This window comes from Heliangelus exortis, chromosome 20, assembly GCF_036169615.1.
Source record: "Heliangelus exortis chromosome 20, bHelExo1.hap1, whole genome shotgun sequence".
Taxonomy (NCBI): domain Eukaryota; kingdom Metazoa; phylum Chordata; class Aves; order Apodiformes; family Trochilidae; genus Heliangelus; species Heliangelus exortis.
The window spans coordinates 11,392,978-11,412,724 of NC_092441.1; the positions used below are offsets into that span (position 1 = coordinate 11,392,978).

General features: G+C 45.6%; 1 protein-coding gene across 1 annotated transcript in view; it reads right to left on the reverse strand.

The window, feature by feature from the left end:
• Window positions 1–6,239: 6,239 nt before the first annotated feature.
• The window catches only part of LOC139805604 (putative uncharacterized protein MYH16), a 65,138-nt gene continuing 51,630 nt past the window's right edge, over window positions 6,240–19,747 (reverse strand). Inside the window, exons 2-10 of the mRNA XM_071764158.1 lie at window positions 12,973–13,148; window positions 12,686–12,779; window positions 12,153–12,230; window positions 11,450–11,584; window positions 10,510–10,622; window positions 9,981–10,113; window positions 9,063–9,193; window positions 8,493–8,706; window positions 6,240–7,210 (exon numbers count right to left, since the gene is read on the reverse strand). Of these exons, the coding sequence (XP_071620259.1) occupies window positions 8,550–8,706; window positions 9,063–9,193; window positions 9,981–10,113; window positions 10,510–10,622; window positions 11,450–11,584; window positions 12,153–12,230; window positions 12,686–12,779; window positions 12,973–13,094 (963 nt within the window). The 5' untranslated portion in view covers window positions 13,095–13,148 and the 3' untranslated portion in view covers window positions 6,240–7,210; window positions 8,493–8,549. The remainder of the gene's footprint in view (window positions 7,211–8,492; window positions 8,707–9,062; window positions 9,194–9,980; window positions 10,114–10,509; window positions 10,623–11,449; window positions 11,585–12,152; window positions 12,231–12,685; window positions 12,780–12,972; window positions 13,149–19,747) is intronic.

Sequence of the window (19,747 nt, forward strand, 5' to 3'; positions counted from 1 at the left end):
GATAGTAACTTCCCGAGTTTCTCTTTCAGTTTCCCCGGCTATCAATAAATCATCCACATATTGTAACAATTTCACATTCAAAATCTTGCAACAGCTTCTCCAAAGCCTGCCCAAATAAATTAGGTGACTCTGTAAATCCCTGCGGTAACACAGCCCACCTTAACTGCTGCCTTCTCCCTGTCGATGGATCCTCCCACTCAAAAGCAAAATAATCTCTAGACTTGTCGTGTAAGGGACAAGCCCAAAAGGCATCTTTTAAATCTATTACGCGATACCAAATATATTCGGGAGAAATGTGGCTTAATAAAGTATAAGGATTTGCCACCACTGGAAATTTGGTGTTGACCCTCTGCTTTACTGCCCTTAAATCCTGCACCATCCGGTATGTTCCATCAGATTTCTTTACAGGCAGTGTTGGTGTATGATGCGGGGACATGCAAGGTTCCAAAGCCCCTTGTTCTAAATCCTTGTTTAATCCTTTTCTTCCTTCCATTGAAATAGGATATTGTTTGATCCTGATTGGATGATGTGGATCAGTTATCTGAACTTCTATTGGATCCATATTTATTTTTCCAATTTCTCCTTCTTTATACCGTATGGATGGATCCATTGACTCCTCATCTGCTTCAGTCAAGGTACATAAATTAATGTTCAATTTTTCTCCATCACTTTGAATATTTACTTTCAATTTTAAGATCAAGCCTCTCCCAAGTAGGTTATACTCTGCTTCTGGGAGCAAAAGCAAATTATGCAAGCAAATTGTATTCTCTGTTTCTATTTCCACATCTTCCAGGATTGGCACTTTAGAAGGTTCTCCTTTTGCTCCAATAACTGACATATAATTCTTTCCTCTCTTTATTCCTTCAGGTAGTTTCTGTATAGTAGCTTTTTCAGCTCCAGTATCTACAAGGAATAAAAATTCCTTTTTATGGGGACCTATTAATAATTTTATCAAGGGCTCTGTAGATGTTCCGGTCCCCAATAAATACAGTCTCTAGCTATGTTACAGACATGTAAAGTAAAAAGGTAGCAGAGAACATATGTGAAAGGTTGCATTGTATCAACTTAATAGGAATAACTGCATTTACAAAGCAATCTTCTCAACTGGAACATGGAACTGGAGCTGAGCTCTGGCGCTCAAAACTGAGCCATGCCAGACACGCAGCAAAGGACATGAGCACAGTGCTCGTGCCCAAGTGATTCCTGGAGCAGTCTTTCTACTTCCAAGGCCCTTTATGCACTCTGAAAAGCAGGCTATGGTTTTTGCTTCAGAAATGTGGGGTTTTTTTTCTATTCCATTCCATAAAGCAGGTGTGCAGAAAATGAAAAAGTGTAAAGAGGAGCAGATGTGTCAGCAGCAAGAAATGAGTCAGAGACTGATGAAAAACTCAAAGCCCAAATCCAGATCATTTTATTTAGAGAAAGTACAAAAAAAAGGGGAGGAAAGTAGGAAGTAAAGGGGGAGGGGAAGGACAGGGGGAGAGACAGGAGCAGGGACTGGGGGAGGGACTGGGGGAGGGACTGGGGGAGGGAAAGGGGTTGGGAAAGGGGGAGGGAAAGGGGGAGGGAAAGGGGGAGGGAAAGGGGGAGGACAGGAGAGGAGGGAAAGGAGGAGGGGGAGAGGATGGAAAGGGGGAAGGGAAGGGAAAGAGGAGGATGGGGAAGGGGGACTACGCATCAAAAAAAACACCAGGGAAGGGCAACAGGGCTGTCATCCATCCAACAGACTAAGAACATTTATTCAGACTGACAGAAACATATTTTTATGTCTTCTGATCCATCACAAGATACGGAATAAGCTCCCAAAGATGTAGTTTAAAGTTCATCAGTGTCTGGGGAGAAAAGAGACAAGATTCCTGACGTTACTTTTACAGGAGAGAGGGGCAAAGAGGTCGCTGTCAGAACATTACGGCTATGAAGCCAGAGCTGAACACTCTGTGATTAAAAGCAGACAGCAACAGAAGGAAATTGGCTCAGGGGCTTCCTGCTTTGAAACAGCACCAGTCACTCCAAAGCTGTGACTCTGGAGTAATCATCACAAAATAAGTGCACTTCCTCCTGGGACATCAGGCCTCACATCACAGAACATGTTTGATGCCATGGATGACAAACATTCAACTCCCCTGACAGTTGCCTGAACACTACTGAGTGGTCTTTCCCTAAAGAAAGGATAACTTTTGTCACTGATTAGCCTCTTCTTGCCTATTCAAATAAGACTGCAACAGAGGAGCTACAAACACAAGCAATGAGCAAGGGAAAGCAAAGACCAAGAACTGACAGCAGAGGGTGTGTGTTATGGGTCAGTGCTGAAGGCAATCACTGGACACGGGAGGAGAAGTGATGGCTGAAGTCTGAAACTCTGTGTAGGGCTCCTTTTATGCTTGTGATTGAGGATAAACTCCAGTGAAAGGTGACTTCAGAATAAGCCAAGTTTATCTGTGTGGAGGAAATGGGTAAGATTCCTTTCTGCTTGGTTTGGGGTTTTTTTTCAGGCAGCTGCTTAAAGCTCTACAAAGCATTTTATAATAAGAAAATTTCCATGTTCAAGTAAGTGTAAAGATAGCGGAAAAAACCCCTGTGCTTAGCACAGGAACTAAACAGCTTTCAAGATGTTGTTTTCAAGAGGTAGGAGCAGTCATCTTTTTACTTACTCTAACATGACACATTACCATGTCCAGCTTCTTCAGAGACAAATTCATCCAGTTCCCGCCTGTACTAGAATTATTCAGAAAACACACCATTAACATTGTGCAATATTAAACTTCTAAAACCTTCTTCCAATCCACACAAAACCAGGCAAAAACTTCAAGGGCCAAAGAAGTGAGGCCATAAACCAGCAGAGTGGAGGGAAGGGCCCCCTCTGCAGGACTAAAGGGAGAGCAGTGACCAAATTCACAGCTCCTCCAGGAGAACTCCATAAAAACCCAAATGCCTCCTACACACAGTGGATCTTCTACATTGAAGCATCAAATGAGATTTGTGGCAGATTTATTTACTATAGTCATACACCCTAGGTAAGAAAATTTCATTTAAAGCTTAGCTGGGAACATCCTATGGCATCATCTTTGGTTTCTGGGCATTCTTGGAAAACAGCCCTCAAAACCCAAACTTTTCACCCCTAGCACACCTAGATGTTGTGTTGGGATGAGGAGGAGTTACACCATGAGTAATCCCTGCAAATGAGTTGTAAGTTTAGGCTAAAAAGCACAACCTTGCATACAGATGCTCTTCAGCAGTAGCTGAGGATGGGATTTCAAAATGTTTACCTTGGCTGCAGAAGAGGAAATCCTGTTCATCAATGGTTCTGCTCCTCTGGGTGAACTGGGGATGCTTCCTACTGGACTTCTGTTCAGAACCAGACTGGTGCCAGAATCTCCCAGGTGAGTTGAATGGTGAACTGGATTTGCAGCCACTGATGGGAAGTGTGTTCTTCCACCTTCCACGAAGCTTTCTGTAGGCTTTTCCTATTATTTTTTTCCATCAGTTCTGAAACATTCAGACACAAAGAATTATCTCTGGCAGGAACAGATGAGGAATGACCAAACCCATTTGACCTGAGGGGTTTTGGGGAGCCTGTATCATAGCAGCCAAACCTGCAAGAGTTACCAAGACTTGGGATTGTTCAGCACCAAAGCTTCAAAGCAATCTGTGAATGGAGTTTGCTCTGGAATTTTGGGACAACTTCATCTACCTTGGATTTAGCCTCTCCCAATTCCTTTTCCAAGCCAGGTTGGCTTCCTCCAGGTTCCTGCAGCGCCTCGTAGCAACTTCCAGTGAAGCTTCTGCCACAGACAGCTTTCTAACGTCACCTCTCTGGCATTAAATGAAACGGTTAGATGAGCATGAAAAAAAAGTTATAAGGACATGAATTCTGTCTTTAACTTATTTGATTATACAGTTACAACTGTCTTGAATTCAAAAAGTAGGAAACTTTGGCCTGCCACCAGCAGTCAGCCCCTCCAAACTCATGGAGCAGCTCATGGAGATTTCTGTTTTCTAATACACAAAAAAATAATATATTATATAATATAGATAATATTATACTTTTTGAACAATACACCAGCATACACGGAATCATGTTATTTTTTTTAACCAAACCCAAAGCAACCTGTTTGATGCAAGAGCCACAGGTTGACTGCAGATACTACTCTGGTGACTAAAGGCGGGACTTTGTATGAGATGGTTCTTGGGTCTCTTTCTGCATTCTACAAAGAACTAAATTAATACATTAAATTAAATTAATAATTAAAATAAATTAAATTAAGACAAGACATTAAATTAATACCAAGTTAATTTTAGAGTAACAAATTTCATAAATCTGGACAGTCCCTCCTTTCCTCCAGCCACCCACCCAACTACCATCTCCCAAAGGAACCTGGTGTTCTGGCACTAGAAATACAAAGTGATTCACAGGGGAAAACCATTGACAGCACTCCTGGAGTTCTTCCCCCTCTTCCCTTTTAAAGAAACTGAAAAATGAAGAATAAGGTGGTTATATCTGACACATGCAGGTATTCACCTCACTCAAACACTCCAGGGTTGAGAGGAAGAAAGAAATGGAATTTTAAAGCACTGTGCACATCACTATTCACAGACAAACAGGGTCTAATTACTCAACAGGACTAGTTCCTGTTTTCCAGAAAATAAAAATTAACAAAATGGGTACAGCAACTTTTAAAACTTTGCTCTGCCTGGGACTGGTGGAATTTGCAGAAAAAAACTTTAACATTCTAGTCAGTCTTTTGACAAGTTAATTAGCCCAACACAGCCACACAGAAGAAATTTAAATATCACAATTCACAAGATATCACATCACAAGATAGAGAAGAGAAAGCTTAGTGGCTGAAATTGACTTTTTTGAGGAACAGGCAGGTCCCAAAAGACAGAATGCAGAAATGAACAGCAAAACACTGCTCAGAGCCTTCAACACTGCAAAAAGTGTGTCCTTTACCTCCCTTTTTTTACTTTTTCAGCCTCATAGTTTAAGACTTGTTCTCTTAAGACAGCACACTTGGCCTTTAATTCCTTGTTCATCTTTTCCAGCGTGGAAACTTGCTTTTCAGCAGAGTTTGTGGAAAATGTCATTAAAGCATCCCTGTGCAGCAGCTGACGGAATAAATGGCTTTCCCTCTGGAGCTGGGCCAATGCCTCCTGTGTGGACAGAATCACAGAACCACAGAATCATTAAGGCTGGAAAAAGCCTCTAGGATCCTCGAGTCCAGCTGGGAAACCAACACCACTAAACCATGTCCCTTAAGTGGGAATATAATGTGCTCCACTCTCCCCTGAGGTGTTACACAGCACTCCAGACCCCTCTGCCCAGCCCTGCCCCAGATATCCAACAGGATGCCTGCCCTATTCCCCTCAGAAGAAAATCTTTTCAAACACGTCTTAGCATGGCCCAACACACGTTTTGCAGATGCAGGGAAAGCATCAAAGGTCACCAAATTCCAAGGTTTTTTTGCATGAGCTTTCTCTTACAAAGAGGAAGACCAAGTATGTTTAATCACACACATCAGCCTTTTACAGACAAATCTTCTTTACTTCAAGATGTATTTTGTATGGGGGAAAAAAATGCATTTCACTGCATTGTTTGCAGGAACAATACAGTCCAGCTGGAAATAAAGCAGCAGAACAGGAAATACCCAGCATCGTGGAAACGATTTTTCCCCATCCTAAGAAAACGGTACCCAACTTCAGACAGCAACACCACCTTCCTCTGCATGACTCTGCCATCACCAGTAGTCACTTTCTGCTAATTTTCTTTACCTTATTGTATAATTTACTCTATAATGACTCTCTATTTACTCTATAATTTTATTTAGCAGTCCGGACTCTAATTCAAAATATTTGGCTTCACATACCTGCACCCCAGAGAGCTTCCTTTAGGCCTTTTTTCCTTTAGGCCTGGTGATGACACATGGAAAGTTCACCTCCAGGGAAAACCACAGGCTTCTTCCTTCTTCCAAGGACTTTTCCAGCAATGGAGGGCACAGTTACAGCTCAGTAGTGTGAGCAGTTTGACTTTTCTCCTTTCTTCTTCTACAGGGTGATGATGACTGCACCGTGGTGTTTTCATCAAAGCTGTTTCTCACTGGATCTTTTGGAAGACAGTGAAATTTTAGAGGTTCTCTTCTCTTTGTCAACAATCCTTGGATCTCTCAGGTGTCTTCCTCAAAGCAATCTTTGGTTTTCTTTGAGGAGCACCCTGGGGATTCTTCAGGGATTGCAGGATGCTCTTTTTAATGTGCTTCCAGAACACTTCAGGAGAGAGAGCTATGGGATGACCTAAAAGTCTTGAAGGTTTACCTGGAAGCTGTTTCTCACTCTACCTTTTGGAAGACAGGGAAATTTGAGAGCTTCTCTTCTTTGTCAACACTTCTGGGATCTTTTGGGTGAGATCCCAATCTTTGGTTTTCTTTGAGGAGAACCCTGGGGATTCTTCAGAGGACTGCAGGATGCTCTTGTTAATGTGCTGCCAAAGCGCTTCAGGAGAGGGATCTATGGGATGATCTAAAAGCCCAGCTTGAAGGTTTACCTGGAAGCTGTTTCTCACTGTACCTTTTGGAGGATGGTTCACTTTGAGCCTCCTCCCTGGGATGCCACCCCTCTTAGGTTTGGGCTTCAAGCAGAGGGTAAGTTTGCATGGCACAAGGCAGTGGTCTGTAGGACATTCTGCACCAGGCGTCGCTCGGCTAGGACGGACATCGCCAACATTTCTCGGGCGCACTAAGACACAGTCAGTGAGGTGCCAGTGCTTGGATCCAGGATGCTTCCAGGTTGTTGGAAGAGAGTTTTGGGGATGGTGAGGTTCTGCTCAGCCCAAAACTCCAGCAGGAGACGTCCATTGTCGTTACAGTTTCCAACACCATGCTTGCCCAGGACTCCTTTCCAGGCTTCATAGTTCTTTCCTACTGCGGTGTTGGAGTCACCAAGGATTATGATCTTAGCATCTGCAGGAACCTTTTGGGTGAGGCAGTGCAGGTGGCTGTAGAATTTGATTTTTTTCTGCATGGTCAGCTTGGAGGGCTGGGGCACACATACTGAGGAGAACAACACGGTGCTTGTTGTGGAGTGGGAGGCGTAAGGAAATGATGAGATCCCAATGAGCGGTCGGCAAATTTTCAAGTTTGGAGGCCTGGAATACCCATGAATAAAAGCATAATCCTCAGCTGTCAGCCCAGCAGTGTCTTCATGGGAAACACCAGCACTGTAATGAAGGAGAACTTTGATCAAATGAAGACTCCTACCAGCAGCAGCAATCATGGGTGGGGTTCTGAAAGACTCAAAACTTCCTATGAAATGGATTATTTTACACAGACACTGTCATTAGCTTCATTCCTGCTTGTTCTCAGGAAAAGTATTTTCCCCATTACTTTACAATGAACAAAGGAAAACCAGGTTCCATTAAAAGCAAAAATAACATGGGAGAGGGAGTCAAAACAACTGCGTGGTCACACCAAGCTGCCACACGTACAACACTTCAGTGCACATGAGGCTGCTGTGCCTCTCAGCAATCCCACTGAAAGAATACTAAAGGGACGCATGTGGATAAATCCCAAAGCCCCCCAAAGCCCTGAACCTCTGATCATTTTCAAGCAAGTACAAGCAACAGCAAAATCCTGGGGAGAAGAGAGCCCTAACATGTCAAATAAGGCACAGGTAGAAGAAAAAAAAGCAGGAAAACTACTGCCTAGACCAAAAGATGACCCCAAAACAGGACCAACCCGAAGCAAAGCAGTAGGAGTTGAGGTGTTAGAACTTTCCCTTCTCTCTGGAGCCTTTACAATGCCAAGAAGGTCCAGAGAACACTCCACAACTTGTGCAAAGGAATAAAGAGAAGAAAAGCATCTTGCTTTCCTTTTGACATGAGGGGTTTTGGAGAGCCTATATCTTAGCAGTCAAAGCACCTGCAAGGAGCAGCAAGAGTTACCAACACTTGGGACTGCTCAGCACGAGAGCTTCAAAGCAATCTGTGAATGCTGTGTGCTTACACAGCTTCTTCCAAAAGGCACAGAACACCTGCACAACAAATCGGAGCTACATACCCTTTCCCATGGGAAGTTCAAACCATGCTCCTCAAATGGAAGCCAAAAAAGATATCCACTTTTTTCCTTCATAGAACCAACTTCTGTTCTCTGAAGGGCCCATCCTTATTTAAGCAGTACAGCACATCAAATTCATTGGGGGGGGGGGAGGGGGCATTTTGCCATTCATTGAATAAAAGGACGAGATTATTAAAGACGGGCAAAAAGGCTCACTGTTAAGGTACAATTAATTAAAAAAAACATTAATTCCACGATCAGTGGTGTTACTCTTGAAATGTTCAAAAGAAATTAAAGACAGAGCGAGGGTTAAAGGAACCTTCCTCACAAATACGCCATCTCAGGTTTACAGATATAATGCTGACCAGATGTAGAAGAGGAAGTTTTGGAGGAAAACACATGAGAAAAAAGTAATCTCTTAAAACACCCCAAAGGGCATGTACCTACCTTTCCAGTTCGTTTTGTAGGCATCTTCTCTTTTTCACTTCCTCCAGATACAGCTTTTCATATTTTTGATTTAGAGCAATGCTCTCCCTCAGGGTCTCCTTTCACTGTCCAATTCTTGTTCAAGGTCTCCAATCCTGCAGAGCAGCAGCTTTCTCTCTGCATCGTGGTCATGGGCTCTGCTCTGTTCCAGTCTGTCCTGGGAAGCTGCCTGCTCCTGAAGCAGGTAACACACTTTTACCCACCACAAAGAAAAAGGGAACTCTCCCATCCCTCAGCTGAACCTGCCCAGTGTCAAGGGCACAGGTTTACTCCCTGAGCCACCTGTGCCTCCTCACTCCCCTCAGCAACCAAGGCAGAACCCCTGAGCAACTACCATGGGCAAGAATTCTTGACTTTCTTCATTCAGAAAGAATCCCCCCCTCTCAGCACTGTTATTCATCAAAGCTTCTAAAGAAGGAACACTGTCTCTGTAGGACAGGGCAGAGAGGAAAGGGTTCCTCAAGGAAGGAGTCCCCCACCCTGCCACTTTGGTGGCTTCTGTTCTCAGAACTGATGGGTGATGTTTCTCACCTCTGCATGCAGCTGCTGTTTGGGCTTCTCCAGTTGTTCCTGGTTCCTCCCCAGGATTCACATCTCAGTTCACTGAGCCTGAGTTTGGTTTTCTCCCTGTCTGCCTCCAGCTTCCAAAAAAGTTCATCAAGCTGTAGAGAGAAAAATAAAAAAACAAAACCAAAAAAGAAAAGGAGTTCAGCAGGATCTAAAAGAAGGCAATCTGTGAAAAACTGATAAAGGACTGGGCACCAGGACTGTATTTGTCATCTACTAACTCAGTATTAAAATGAAAGCAAAACGAGGGGCTTCCTTTTAAAAAAGAACAGCTGTCACACCACCTGAACTTTCTCCAGCTCAAGTCATGCCTAAGATGGGGACTGAGGGTGACCTTGGGCAAAGCCAGCTTCATACAGTTCTTCTGAGTGATGGTGGCGTTCCATATGGTGGCCTGGGCTGGGTCTCACTGCTCTCAGCCCTGACCCTCACCCATGGACACCATGTCCTGGCAGGAATGCAGATCTGCCTGTCCCCAGGGGCTGCCCTGGGGATCTGCACCCTTGGCTCATCCCCATGGCTCTCTGCTACTCTTCTTGGGGAGGGGGCGTGGGACTGCTCCTGCCCCTGGAGCTCATGGACCCTGACAGCCTTGTGGGGACTCTTCCCATCTCCCTTGAGGTGCCCTTGCAGAGACTGCTTTGCACATCACCTTTTCATCTTTACCCATCAGGATAACTGCTTTGTTATTGTTATTGGGTACAGTCATCTACTGCTGCAGCAGTGGAATGAGCACTGTGGAAAGCCAAATCCATTCCAAAATACAGCCCAGAAAAAAAAACAACAAATGAACAACGTGAAAAGACGACTTGGGAAAGAGTAACACAGGTTCCAGGATCAAAAAACACCGCCACAAAAAACCTCACACAAATGAGAGCTCACCTTTGTATTTATTTTACCAAATTCATTGACCACTTCAGAATAGCCATCCTGCATTTCTTTCTTCAAATCACGCAGGGACATCTTCTCCTCATTTTCCTTTATAATCTGTGTAATTCTTGAAAATCCGTCCAACCTATACAGCAAATTTGGCAAGAAAACAATGAAGGAAAGGAACAACCAGCCTTTTTCACATACTCTTGTGTAAACATCACAGATGGAACTTGCTTCATCTTTAACGTGCTTGACACAACAGAAATTACTGAGAGAAAAATACAGCATTCCTATGCCATGCCTGGAGGGTCCAAATTTCACCTGAGTAAGAATTCAGACTTCCCTCCCAGGAGACCTGCAGGGCAACCTCCATTTGCAGTTCCTTTGGCAGCTCTTGAAAGCTCTCATCTCATGTACAGCACTGTCTTGCTAGCACTAAGATGAGGATGGAATTTCCTCACAGACACCTCTATACACTCGGTTTTACACTGAAGTTTAATACAGTCAACTGGTGCTCAGGGATATGAACAAGACCTACCTCTCAGACTCTTTCTCCACTTCCTTGTTTGTTTCCAGCTCTCTGTCCAGATGCACTCTGACACTGCAGTTCAACTCTTTAAGCTTCTTCTCTTTCTTTCTGTCACTCTCACACTTTCAAAACAGAAAAGACAGATGACACACAGGGCGCAGAACAGGATCTACAGGCAGGACCTGCATCTCATGTTCTCCCCACAGCAGCTGCACTACACCTCCATCTGTCAGCCAACTTCCACAGAAAGCCAAGGGACACAATTCCTGAGAATATTTCATTGGATTTCCCACCCAGCAGGCCAGTATCTAACAATGGAAACAGATGCTCCCACTGAAGCAAAGAGGTGATTTTGATTCACATCTTGTTTTCCCTCTTGCTGTTCTCTCAGCCAAACCAGCCAAGAGCTGGCAGCTGCTCTGAATTTCTACTTATACTTTTTCCTCTGCAGAAAAGGAGAAAAGGGAAAGACTGCTCCTTGGAATCTGGCAGCTGTTTCTTGTTTCTTGTTTGGCACTAGTTCATTTGCCCCCTGTTCCTTCAGTATGTTTTTCTGCAAGGTTTTTAAGCTCCCACTACCCTCAAAACATGCAGCAGCTCCTCCAGACACTGAACTGGAAGCATGAAACATTCTACCCTGCCCAGAAACGCAGGGGTCAGAAGATGACCAGAAGAAATCCAGGGAAAAATGGGCAACTGCATCCTTACTCAATGTGGTAAGCTGATAGCAAACCACACCAGCAACTCTGCCTGATACAACCACTCCAAAATTTTGACACAGGGACCCAGCTAGCTTTTATCTGCCTCCTGGAGGATCCCTAAATCACAAGGGAGTCTGAGCCTGAAGAGCAGGAATAAGAGCAACACCTGAATAGAGAAGTACTCAACAAAATGTGAACGAGGTGGTGCTGGGTATTGGCTGGTCCTCTGGAGGGTTTCCTGGGCTCACCTGTTTCAAGAATTCATTCTTTCTCCTTCCAAGTGGGGAACCATGGTCTTCAGGGTGCAATCCTGGCTTCAGCCTCTCTGTCCTCATGCTGTGCAAGTCCTTTGATGGCACAGACAGCACAACCTGCTTTTGCAGCTGTGAAAGCAACGGTGGCAAAAGGAAAAACTAAGGTGACCAGAGAGGTAACAGCACAAAGGAAGCAGAAACTCACATGGAAACAGGCCTAAACTGTCCTCTCCCCATCCAATATTTCCAGCTAAGGCTAAGGCAGTGTGCCTAAGGAACCAAACTGCAGCACCTGGGGCTCGCAGAAAGAATGAACACTCTAGAAGTGGGAAGAGGAGCTCACAACTTTGCAACGTAAGAAGACACACACACAAAATAGCCCAAAAACTTTCTTACAGACATCCTCTTGAGTTCATAATGATAGCAGAGAAAAATCCCTTTAGCACCCACCACAGAACATACCCTCACTGCTTCTCTAGCAGCTCTACATCTCCTGAGAGCAAGAAAACCTTTTCAGATCAGCAGTGCTATTTATGCTGCTACCCAAAGGGACCAAGATTTGCCTAGCAGATCCAGCACCAAAGTGGAACAGAACCTGCTGATTCAGCTCAACTATCTAGAACACAAGTTTGCTGGATGCTTTAGCAGCACTCTGTAAGAAAAAGCTAAGTAGAAAACACAGAAGCCTCCCATGTACCTGCTGCTGGTGCTGCTCCTCTGCAGCTGCCTGTGCTGCTCTTAAGCTGGTTATCAAGTCTTGCAGGTGCTGACAAGCCTACAAAAGCAGTAAAAGAAGCAAGAAGACACACACTGACTTTCCAGCCTGAAAGTTCCAGACTCCTCATTATCAAAAATGAATACTACATCCACCTCTTCACCTCTTTATTCCTATTATACCCAGCACCAATGATCAAAATGGCCATAGTTTGAGGGCACTGTAAAACTGGTTGCAGTCATCTCCTCTGCTCTTTTCTTCAAGGAGAGGGAGAACACCATGCAGGACACAAAGAAACTTCAGTGAAAACCATCAGGAGGAGCTTTTCCCACCCACATGACATCTGAAAACCATGCCCTGTGAACCAAAGGGGAAAGACCAGCAGCCAGTATTCAGGAGAAAGAGGGAACTGAGCTCCCCTCAGCTCTCCAGGAAAACCTCATCTTAGCATTTCCCCACAGCAACCGGTAAGAAGCTCAGGAGCTCACAACAAGGCAAGTTGAGGACCAGCTTACTGAGGCAGAGGCTTGCAGGGTTCCCTCAAGGGCTTCAATCATATGTTTTTGCTGCTGGACTGTGCCTTCCAGTCTGGCATTTTCCACGGAAAGGCTTAAAAAGAAATACAGGCCTTATCAGAGAAATCCACCAGAGCAGCAATTCTTGAAGAGCACCAGGGGAAAAACAAACAAAAGCATCTTCAAAACCACCTGTTAACTTGCTGTGATGCAACGAGGCTGTGCTGTGGTTTTCACACAACCCCGGACAGCGACACACACCTTGGTTCTCTGTGTCAGTCTCTTACCAGTGCACACGCTCTTCCAGCTCTTTTACTCTAGCCCTGGTCTCCGAAGGTGATGACAGGAGGTCTTTAAGTTTTTGGGACTTCTCTCTTAGTTTTCTTTCCCTATCCTTGCCAGAACTCATGCAGTGATAAATCTGATGCTCATATTGAAGCTGCTGCTTTTCCACTTCCCGACACTGTAAAAACACAGCAAGAATCGACAACAGTTGGGAGAGCTTTTATAGAGAAAAAACAACTGCTGCTGAAAAACTCTGGTGACTGCCCATGTCTGCACATACCCACTACCCAAAAAACTGTCATCAGTTCAAACACATTCAAACTTTCACTTCTACTAGCAAATGAACACAAACCCCTGATAGTTTCTCATCCTCTAGACTGGTCTCTCCCATCCCTCTACTAATCCCCTACAGCATGGTTCCAAGCACCAACACTCACCCTCCAACTCTTTAAGGGACTCATGGCACTCTTTGTATCTATTGGTTCCCTCATTCATTGAAAATATGAAATAAAAATTCATCCCCCTCCTGAAGTGACTTCACTGCCCCTCTGGTCAGGAGATGAAGATGATTCCTATTTAGGAACTCTGAGGCCTCTCTACTTTCATTTTTGTAAGAGCACAGCAAGAGCTACTCAAAAACCAGCTGGGAAGAAGCCCTTGCACGAAGGCTGCTTCAGGATGGAAATGGCAGCAGGGCCAAACAAGGGGGAAAAATAAATAAATAGAATATATATATCTATGCAGAATAAGGTACGAAACCATTCAGAACTGGAAACTTGCTGGTGAATGGATTAAATCCGTTTGGTCTTTGCTCACCAGTGGTGTCCCCCAGGGCTAAGTGTTGGGGCCCCTTCTCTTCAATATCTTTACCGATGATCAGGATGAGGGCAGGGGGTGCACCCTCAGTAGACTTGCAGGTGACACCCAGTTGGGTGGGAGTGTTGATCTGCTTGAGGGTAGGAAGGCCCTGCAGAGGGACCTGGACAGGCTGGAGCCACGGGCCAAGGTCAACTCTAGGAGGTTCAGCAAGGCCAAGGTCCAGGAAAAATATTTTCACCTAAAGGGTTGTCAGGCACTGGAAGCGGCTGCCCAGGGAAGGGGTTGAGTCACCGGCACTCAAGGTACTCCACATCCCTGAACATGTGGAGATGTGGTGCTGAGGGGCATGATGCAGTGGTGGTCTTGGCAGTGCTGGGTTAACACCTGGACTTGATGCCTAAAGGTCCTTTCCAACCAAAAAGATTCTGTCATCCTCTGTTACCAGAGGGAGGGGGGGGTGAGGGGAAGCACCGTGAGCATAAAGAAGCCCAAGTGCAGCAGTCCAGAATTTCTACTGCCCTTCAGAAATCAGACAAACTGCTGGGCCAAACCACATGCAATGAGCAACAGACACGTCAGTCTCTTTTGCAGAGCACCTTGCCACATACAAACCTCAGACCAAGTAAGGACACCGTGTCCTTCATGTCACAGACATGGACACCACGTTTATCAAACAGTGAGACTCCTCCACACGTCATCCCATCTCTGGGATGTGCTGGAGTTGGTTCTGGACTTCTGGGACAAATTCACCTACCTTGGATTTAGCCTCTCCCAGTTCCTTTTCCAAGCCCAGGTTGGCTTCCTCCAGGTTCCTGCAGCGCTTCGTAGCAACTTCCAGCGAAGCTTCTGCCACAGACAGCTTTTTAAGAGCTTCACCAAGCTCCTGCTGCAGCTCTCTGACGTTGCCCTGATGAAATGGTTAGATGAGCACAAAAAAGGTTATAAGAACATGAACTATGCCTTTACTTTAACTTATATGATTATACACTTAGACCTGTCTTGGGACTCAATCCCAAAGGGAGGAAAATTTTGCCTGCCACCAGCAGTCAACAGCTGAGCACCTCTAAATTATCACCAGCTGCTTGTGAGGATTTCTGTTTTCTAATATCTAAGAAAGGCTCAAGTATTACTCCTCTTGAACACTACACCAGCATACCCCGAATCATGTATTTTTTTAACAAAACTCAAAGCAATCTCTTGTGATGCAAGAGCCACAGTTTGACTGCAGATATTACTCTGGCGACTGCCCATGTCTGCACATACCCACTACCCAAAAAACTGCCAACATTTCAAATACCTTCAGATCTTCACTTCTACTAGTAAACACCCACAAAACATGTTACTTTTCCACCCTCCAGATCCCTCCCCTGATCCCTTACAGCATGGTTCCAAGCACCAACACTCACCCTCCAACTCTTTAAGGGACTCATGGCACTCTTTGTATCTATTGGTTCCCTCATTCATTGAAAATATGAAATAAAAATTCATCCCCCTCCTGAAGTGACTTCACTGCCCCTCTGGTCAGGAGATGAAGATGATTCCTATTTAGGAACTCTGAGGCCTCTCTACTTTCATTTTTGTAAGAGCACAGCAAGAGCTACTCAAAAACCAGCTGGGAAGAAGCCCTTGCACGAAGGCTGCTTCAGGATGGAAATGGCAGCAGGGCCAAACAAGGGGGAAAAATAAATAAATAGAATATATATATCTATGCAGAATAAGGTACGAAACCATTCAGAACTGGAAACTTGCTGGTGAATGGATTAAATCCGTTTGGTCTTTGCTCACCAGTGGTGTCCCCCAGGGCTAAGTGTTGGGGCCCCTTCTCTTCAATATCTTTACCGATGATCAGGATGAGGGCAGGGGGTGCACCCTCAGTAGACTTGCAGGTGACACCCAGTTGGGTGGGAGTGTTGATCTGCTTGAGGGTAGGAAGGCCCTGCAGAGGGACCTGGACAGGCTGGAGCCACGGGCCAAGGTCAACTCTAGGAGGTTCAGCAAGGCCAAGGTCCAGGAAAAATATTTTCACCTAAAGGGTTGTCAGGCACTGGAAGCGGCTGCCCAGGGAAGGGGTTGAGTCACCGGCACTCAAGGTACTCCACATCCCTGAACATGTGGAGATGTGGTGCTGAGGGGCATGATGCAGTGGTGGTCTTGGCAGTGCTGGGTTAACACCTGGACTTGATGCCTAAAGGTCCTTTCCAACCAAAAAGATTCTGTCATCCTCTGTTACCAGAGGGAGGGGGGGGTGAGGGGAAGCACCGTGAGCATAAAGAAGCCCAAGTACAGCAGTCCAGAATTTCTACTGCCCTTCAGAAATCAGACAAACTGCTGGGCCAAACCACATGCAATGAGCAACAGACACGTCAGTCTCTTTTGCAGAGCACCTTGCCACATACAAACCTCAGACCAAGTAAGGACACCGTGTCCTTCATGTCACAGACATGGACACCACGTTTATCAAACAGTGAGACTCCTCCACACGTCATCCCATCTCTGGGATGTGCTGGAGTTGGTTCTGGACTTCTGGGACAAATTCACCTACCTTGGATTTAGCCTCTCCCAGTTCCTTTTCCAAGCCCAGGTTGGCTTCCTCCAGGTTCCTGCAGCGCTTCGTAGCAACTTCCAGCGAAGCTTCTGCCACAGACAGCTTTTTAAGAGCTTCACCAAGCTCCTGCTGCAGCTCTCTGACATTGCCCTGATGAAATGGTTAGATGAGCACAAAAAAGGTTATAAGAACATGAACTATGCCTTTACTTTAACTTATATGATTATACACTTAGACCTGTCTTGGGACTCAATCCCAAAGGGAGGAAAATTTTGCCTGCCACCAGCAGTCAACAGCTGAGCGCCTCTAAATTATCACCAGCTGCTTGTGAGGATTTCTGTTTTCTAATATCTAAGAAAGGCTCAAGTATTACTCCTCTTGAACACTACACCAGCATACCCCGAATCATGTATTTTTTTAACAAAACTCAAAGCAATCTCTTGTGATGCAAGAGCCACAGTTTGACTGCAGATATTACTCTGGCGACTGCCCATGTCTGCACATACCCACTACCCAAAAAACTGCCAACATTTCAAATACCTTCAGATCTTCACTTCTACTAGTAAACACCCACAAAACATGTTACTTTTCCACCCTCCAGATCCCTCCCCTGATCCCTTACAGCATGGTTCCAAGCACCAACACTCACCCTCCAACTCTTTAAGGGACTCATGGCACTCTTTGTATCTATTGGTTCCCTCATTCATTGAAAATATGAAATAAAAATTCATCCCCCTCCTGAAGTGACTTCACTGCCCCTCTGGTCAGGAGATGAAGATGATTCCTATTTAGGAACTCTGAGGCCTCTCTACTTTCATTTTTGTAAGAGCACAGCAAGAGCTACTCAAAAACCAGCTGGGAAGAAGCCCTTGCACGAAGGCTGCTTCAGGATGGAAATGGCAGCAGGGCCAAACAAGGGGGAAAAATAAATAAATAGAATATATATATCTATGCAGAATAAGGTACGAAACCATTCAGAACTGGAAACTTGCTGGTGAATGGATTAAATCCGTTTGGTCTTTGCTCACCAGTGGTGTCCCCCAGGGCTAAGTGTTGGGGCCCCTTCTCTTCAATATCTTTACCGATGATCAGGATGAGGGCAGGGGGTGCACCCTCAGTAGACTTGCAGGTGACACCCAGTTGGGTGGGAGTGTTGATCTGCTTGAGGGTAGGAAGGCCCTGCAGAGGGACCTGGACAGGCTGGAGCCACGGGCCAAGGTCAACTCTAGGAGGTTCAGCAAGGCCAAGGTCCAGGAAAAATATTTTCACCTAAAGGGTTGTCAGGCACTGGAAGCGGCTGCCCAGGGAAGGGGTTGAGTCACCGGCACTCAAGGTACTCCACATCCCTGAACATGTGGAGATGTGGTGCTGAGGGGCATGATGCAGTGGTGGTCTTGGCAGTGCTGGGTTAACACCTGGACTTGATGCCTAAAGGTCCTTTCCAACCAAAAAGATTCTGTCATCCTCTGTTACCAGAGGGAGGGGGGGGTGAGGGGAAGCACCGTGAGCATAAAGAAGCCCAAGTGCAGCAGTCCAGAATTTCTACTGCCCTTCAGAAATCAGACAAACTGCTGGGCCAAACCACATGCAATGAGCAACAGACACGTCAGTCTCTTTTGCAGAGCACCTTGCCACATACAAACCTCAGACCAAGTAAGGACACCGTGTCCTTCATGTCACAGACATGGACACCACGTTTATCAAACAGTGAGACTCCTCCACACGTCATCCCATCTCTGGGATGTGCTGGAGTTGGTTCTGGACTTCTGGGACAAATTCACCTACCTTGGATTTAGCCTCTCCCAGTTCCTTTTCCAAGCCCAGGTTGGCTTCCTCCAGGTTCCTGCAGCGCTTCGTAGCAACTTCCAGCGAAGCTTCTGCCACAGACAGCTTTTTAAGAGCTTCACCAAGCTCCTGCTGCAGCTCTCTGACATTGCCCTGATGAAATGGTTAGATGAGCACAAAAAAGGTTATAAGAACATGAACTATGCCTTTACTTTAACTTATATGATTATACACTTAGACCTGTCTTGGGACTCAATCCCAAAGGGAGGAAAATTTTGCCTGCCACCAGCAGTCAACAGCTGAGCGCCTCTAAATTATCACCAGCTGCTTGTGAGGATTTCTGTTTTCTAATATCTAAGAAAGGCTCAAGTATTACTCCTCTTGAACACTACACCAGCATACCCCGAATCATGTATTTTTTTAACAAAACTCAAAGCAATCTCTTGTGATGCAAGAGCCACAGTTTGACTGCAGATATTACTCTGGCGACTGCCCATGTCTGCACATACCCACTACCCAAAAAACTGCCAACATTTCAAATACCTTCAGATCTTCACTTCTACTAGTAAACACCCACAAAACATGTTACTTTTCCACCCTCCAGATCCCTCCCCTGATCCCTTACAGCATGGTTCCAAGCACCAACACTCACCCTCCAACTCTTTAAGGGACTCATGGCACTCTTTGTATCTATTGGTTCCCTCATTCATTGAAAATATGAAATAAAAATTCATCCCCCTCCTGAAGTGACTTCACTGCCCCTCTGGTCAGGAGATGAAGATGATTCCTATTTAGGAACTCTGAGGCCTCTCTACTTTCATTTTTGTAAGAGCACAGCAAGAGCTACTCAAAAACCAGCTGGGAAGAAGCCCTTGCACGAAGGCTGCTTCAGGATGGAAATGGCAGCAGGGCCAAACAAGGGGGAAAAATAAATAAATAGAATATATATATCTATGCAGAATAAGGTACGAAACCATTCAGAACTGGAAACTTGCTGGTGAATGGATTAAATCCGTTTGGTCTTTGCTCACCAGTGGTGTCCCCCAGGGCTAAGTGTTGGGGCCCCTTCTCTTCAATATCTTTACCGATGATCAGGATGAGGGCAGGGGGTGCACCCTCAGTAGACTTGCAGGTGACACCCAGTTGGGTGGGAGTGTTGATCTGCTTGAGGGTAGGAAGGCCCTGCAGAGGGACCTGGACAGGCTGGAGCCACGGGCCAAGGTCAACTCTAGGAGGTTCAGCAAGGCCAAGGTCCAGGAAAAATATTTTCACCTAAAGGGTTGTCAGGCACTGGAAGCGGCTGCCCAGGGAAGGGGTTGAGTCACCGGCACTCAAGGTACTCCACATCCCTGAACATGTGGAGATGTGGTGCTGAGGGGCATGATGCAGTGGTGGTCTTGGCAGTGCTGGGTTAACACCTGGACTTGATGCCTAAAGGTCTTTTCCAACCAAAAAGATTCTGTCATCCTCTGTTACCAGAGGGAGGGGGGGGTGAGGGGAAGCACCGTGAGCATAAAGAAGCCCAAGTGCAGCAGTCCAGAATTTCTACTGCCCTTCAGAAATCAGACAAACTGCTGGGCCAAACCACATGCAATGAGCAACAGACACGTCAGTCTCTTTTGCAGAGC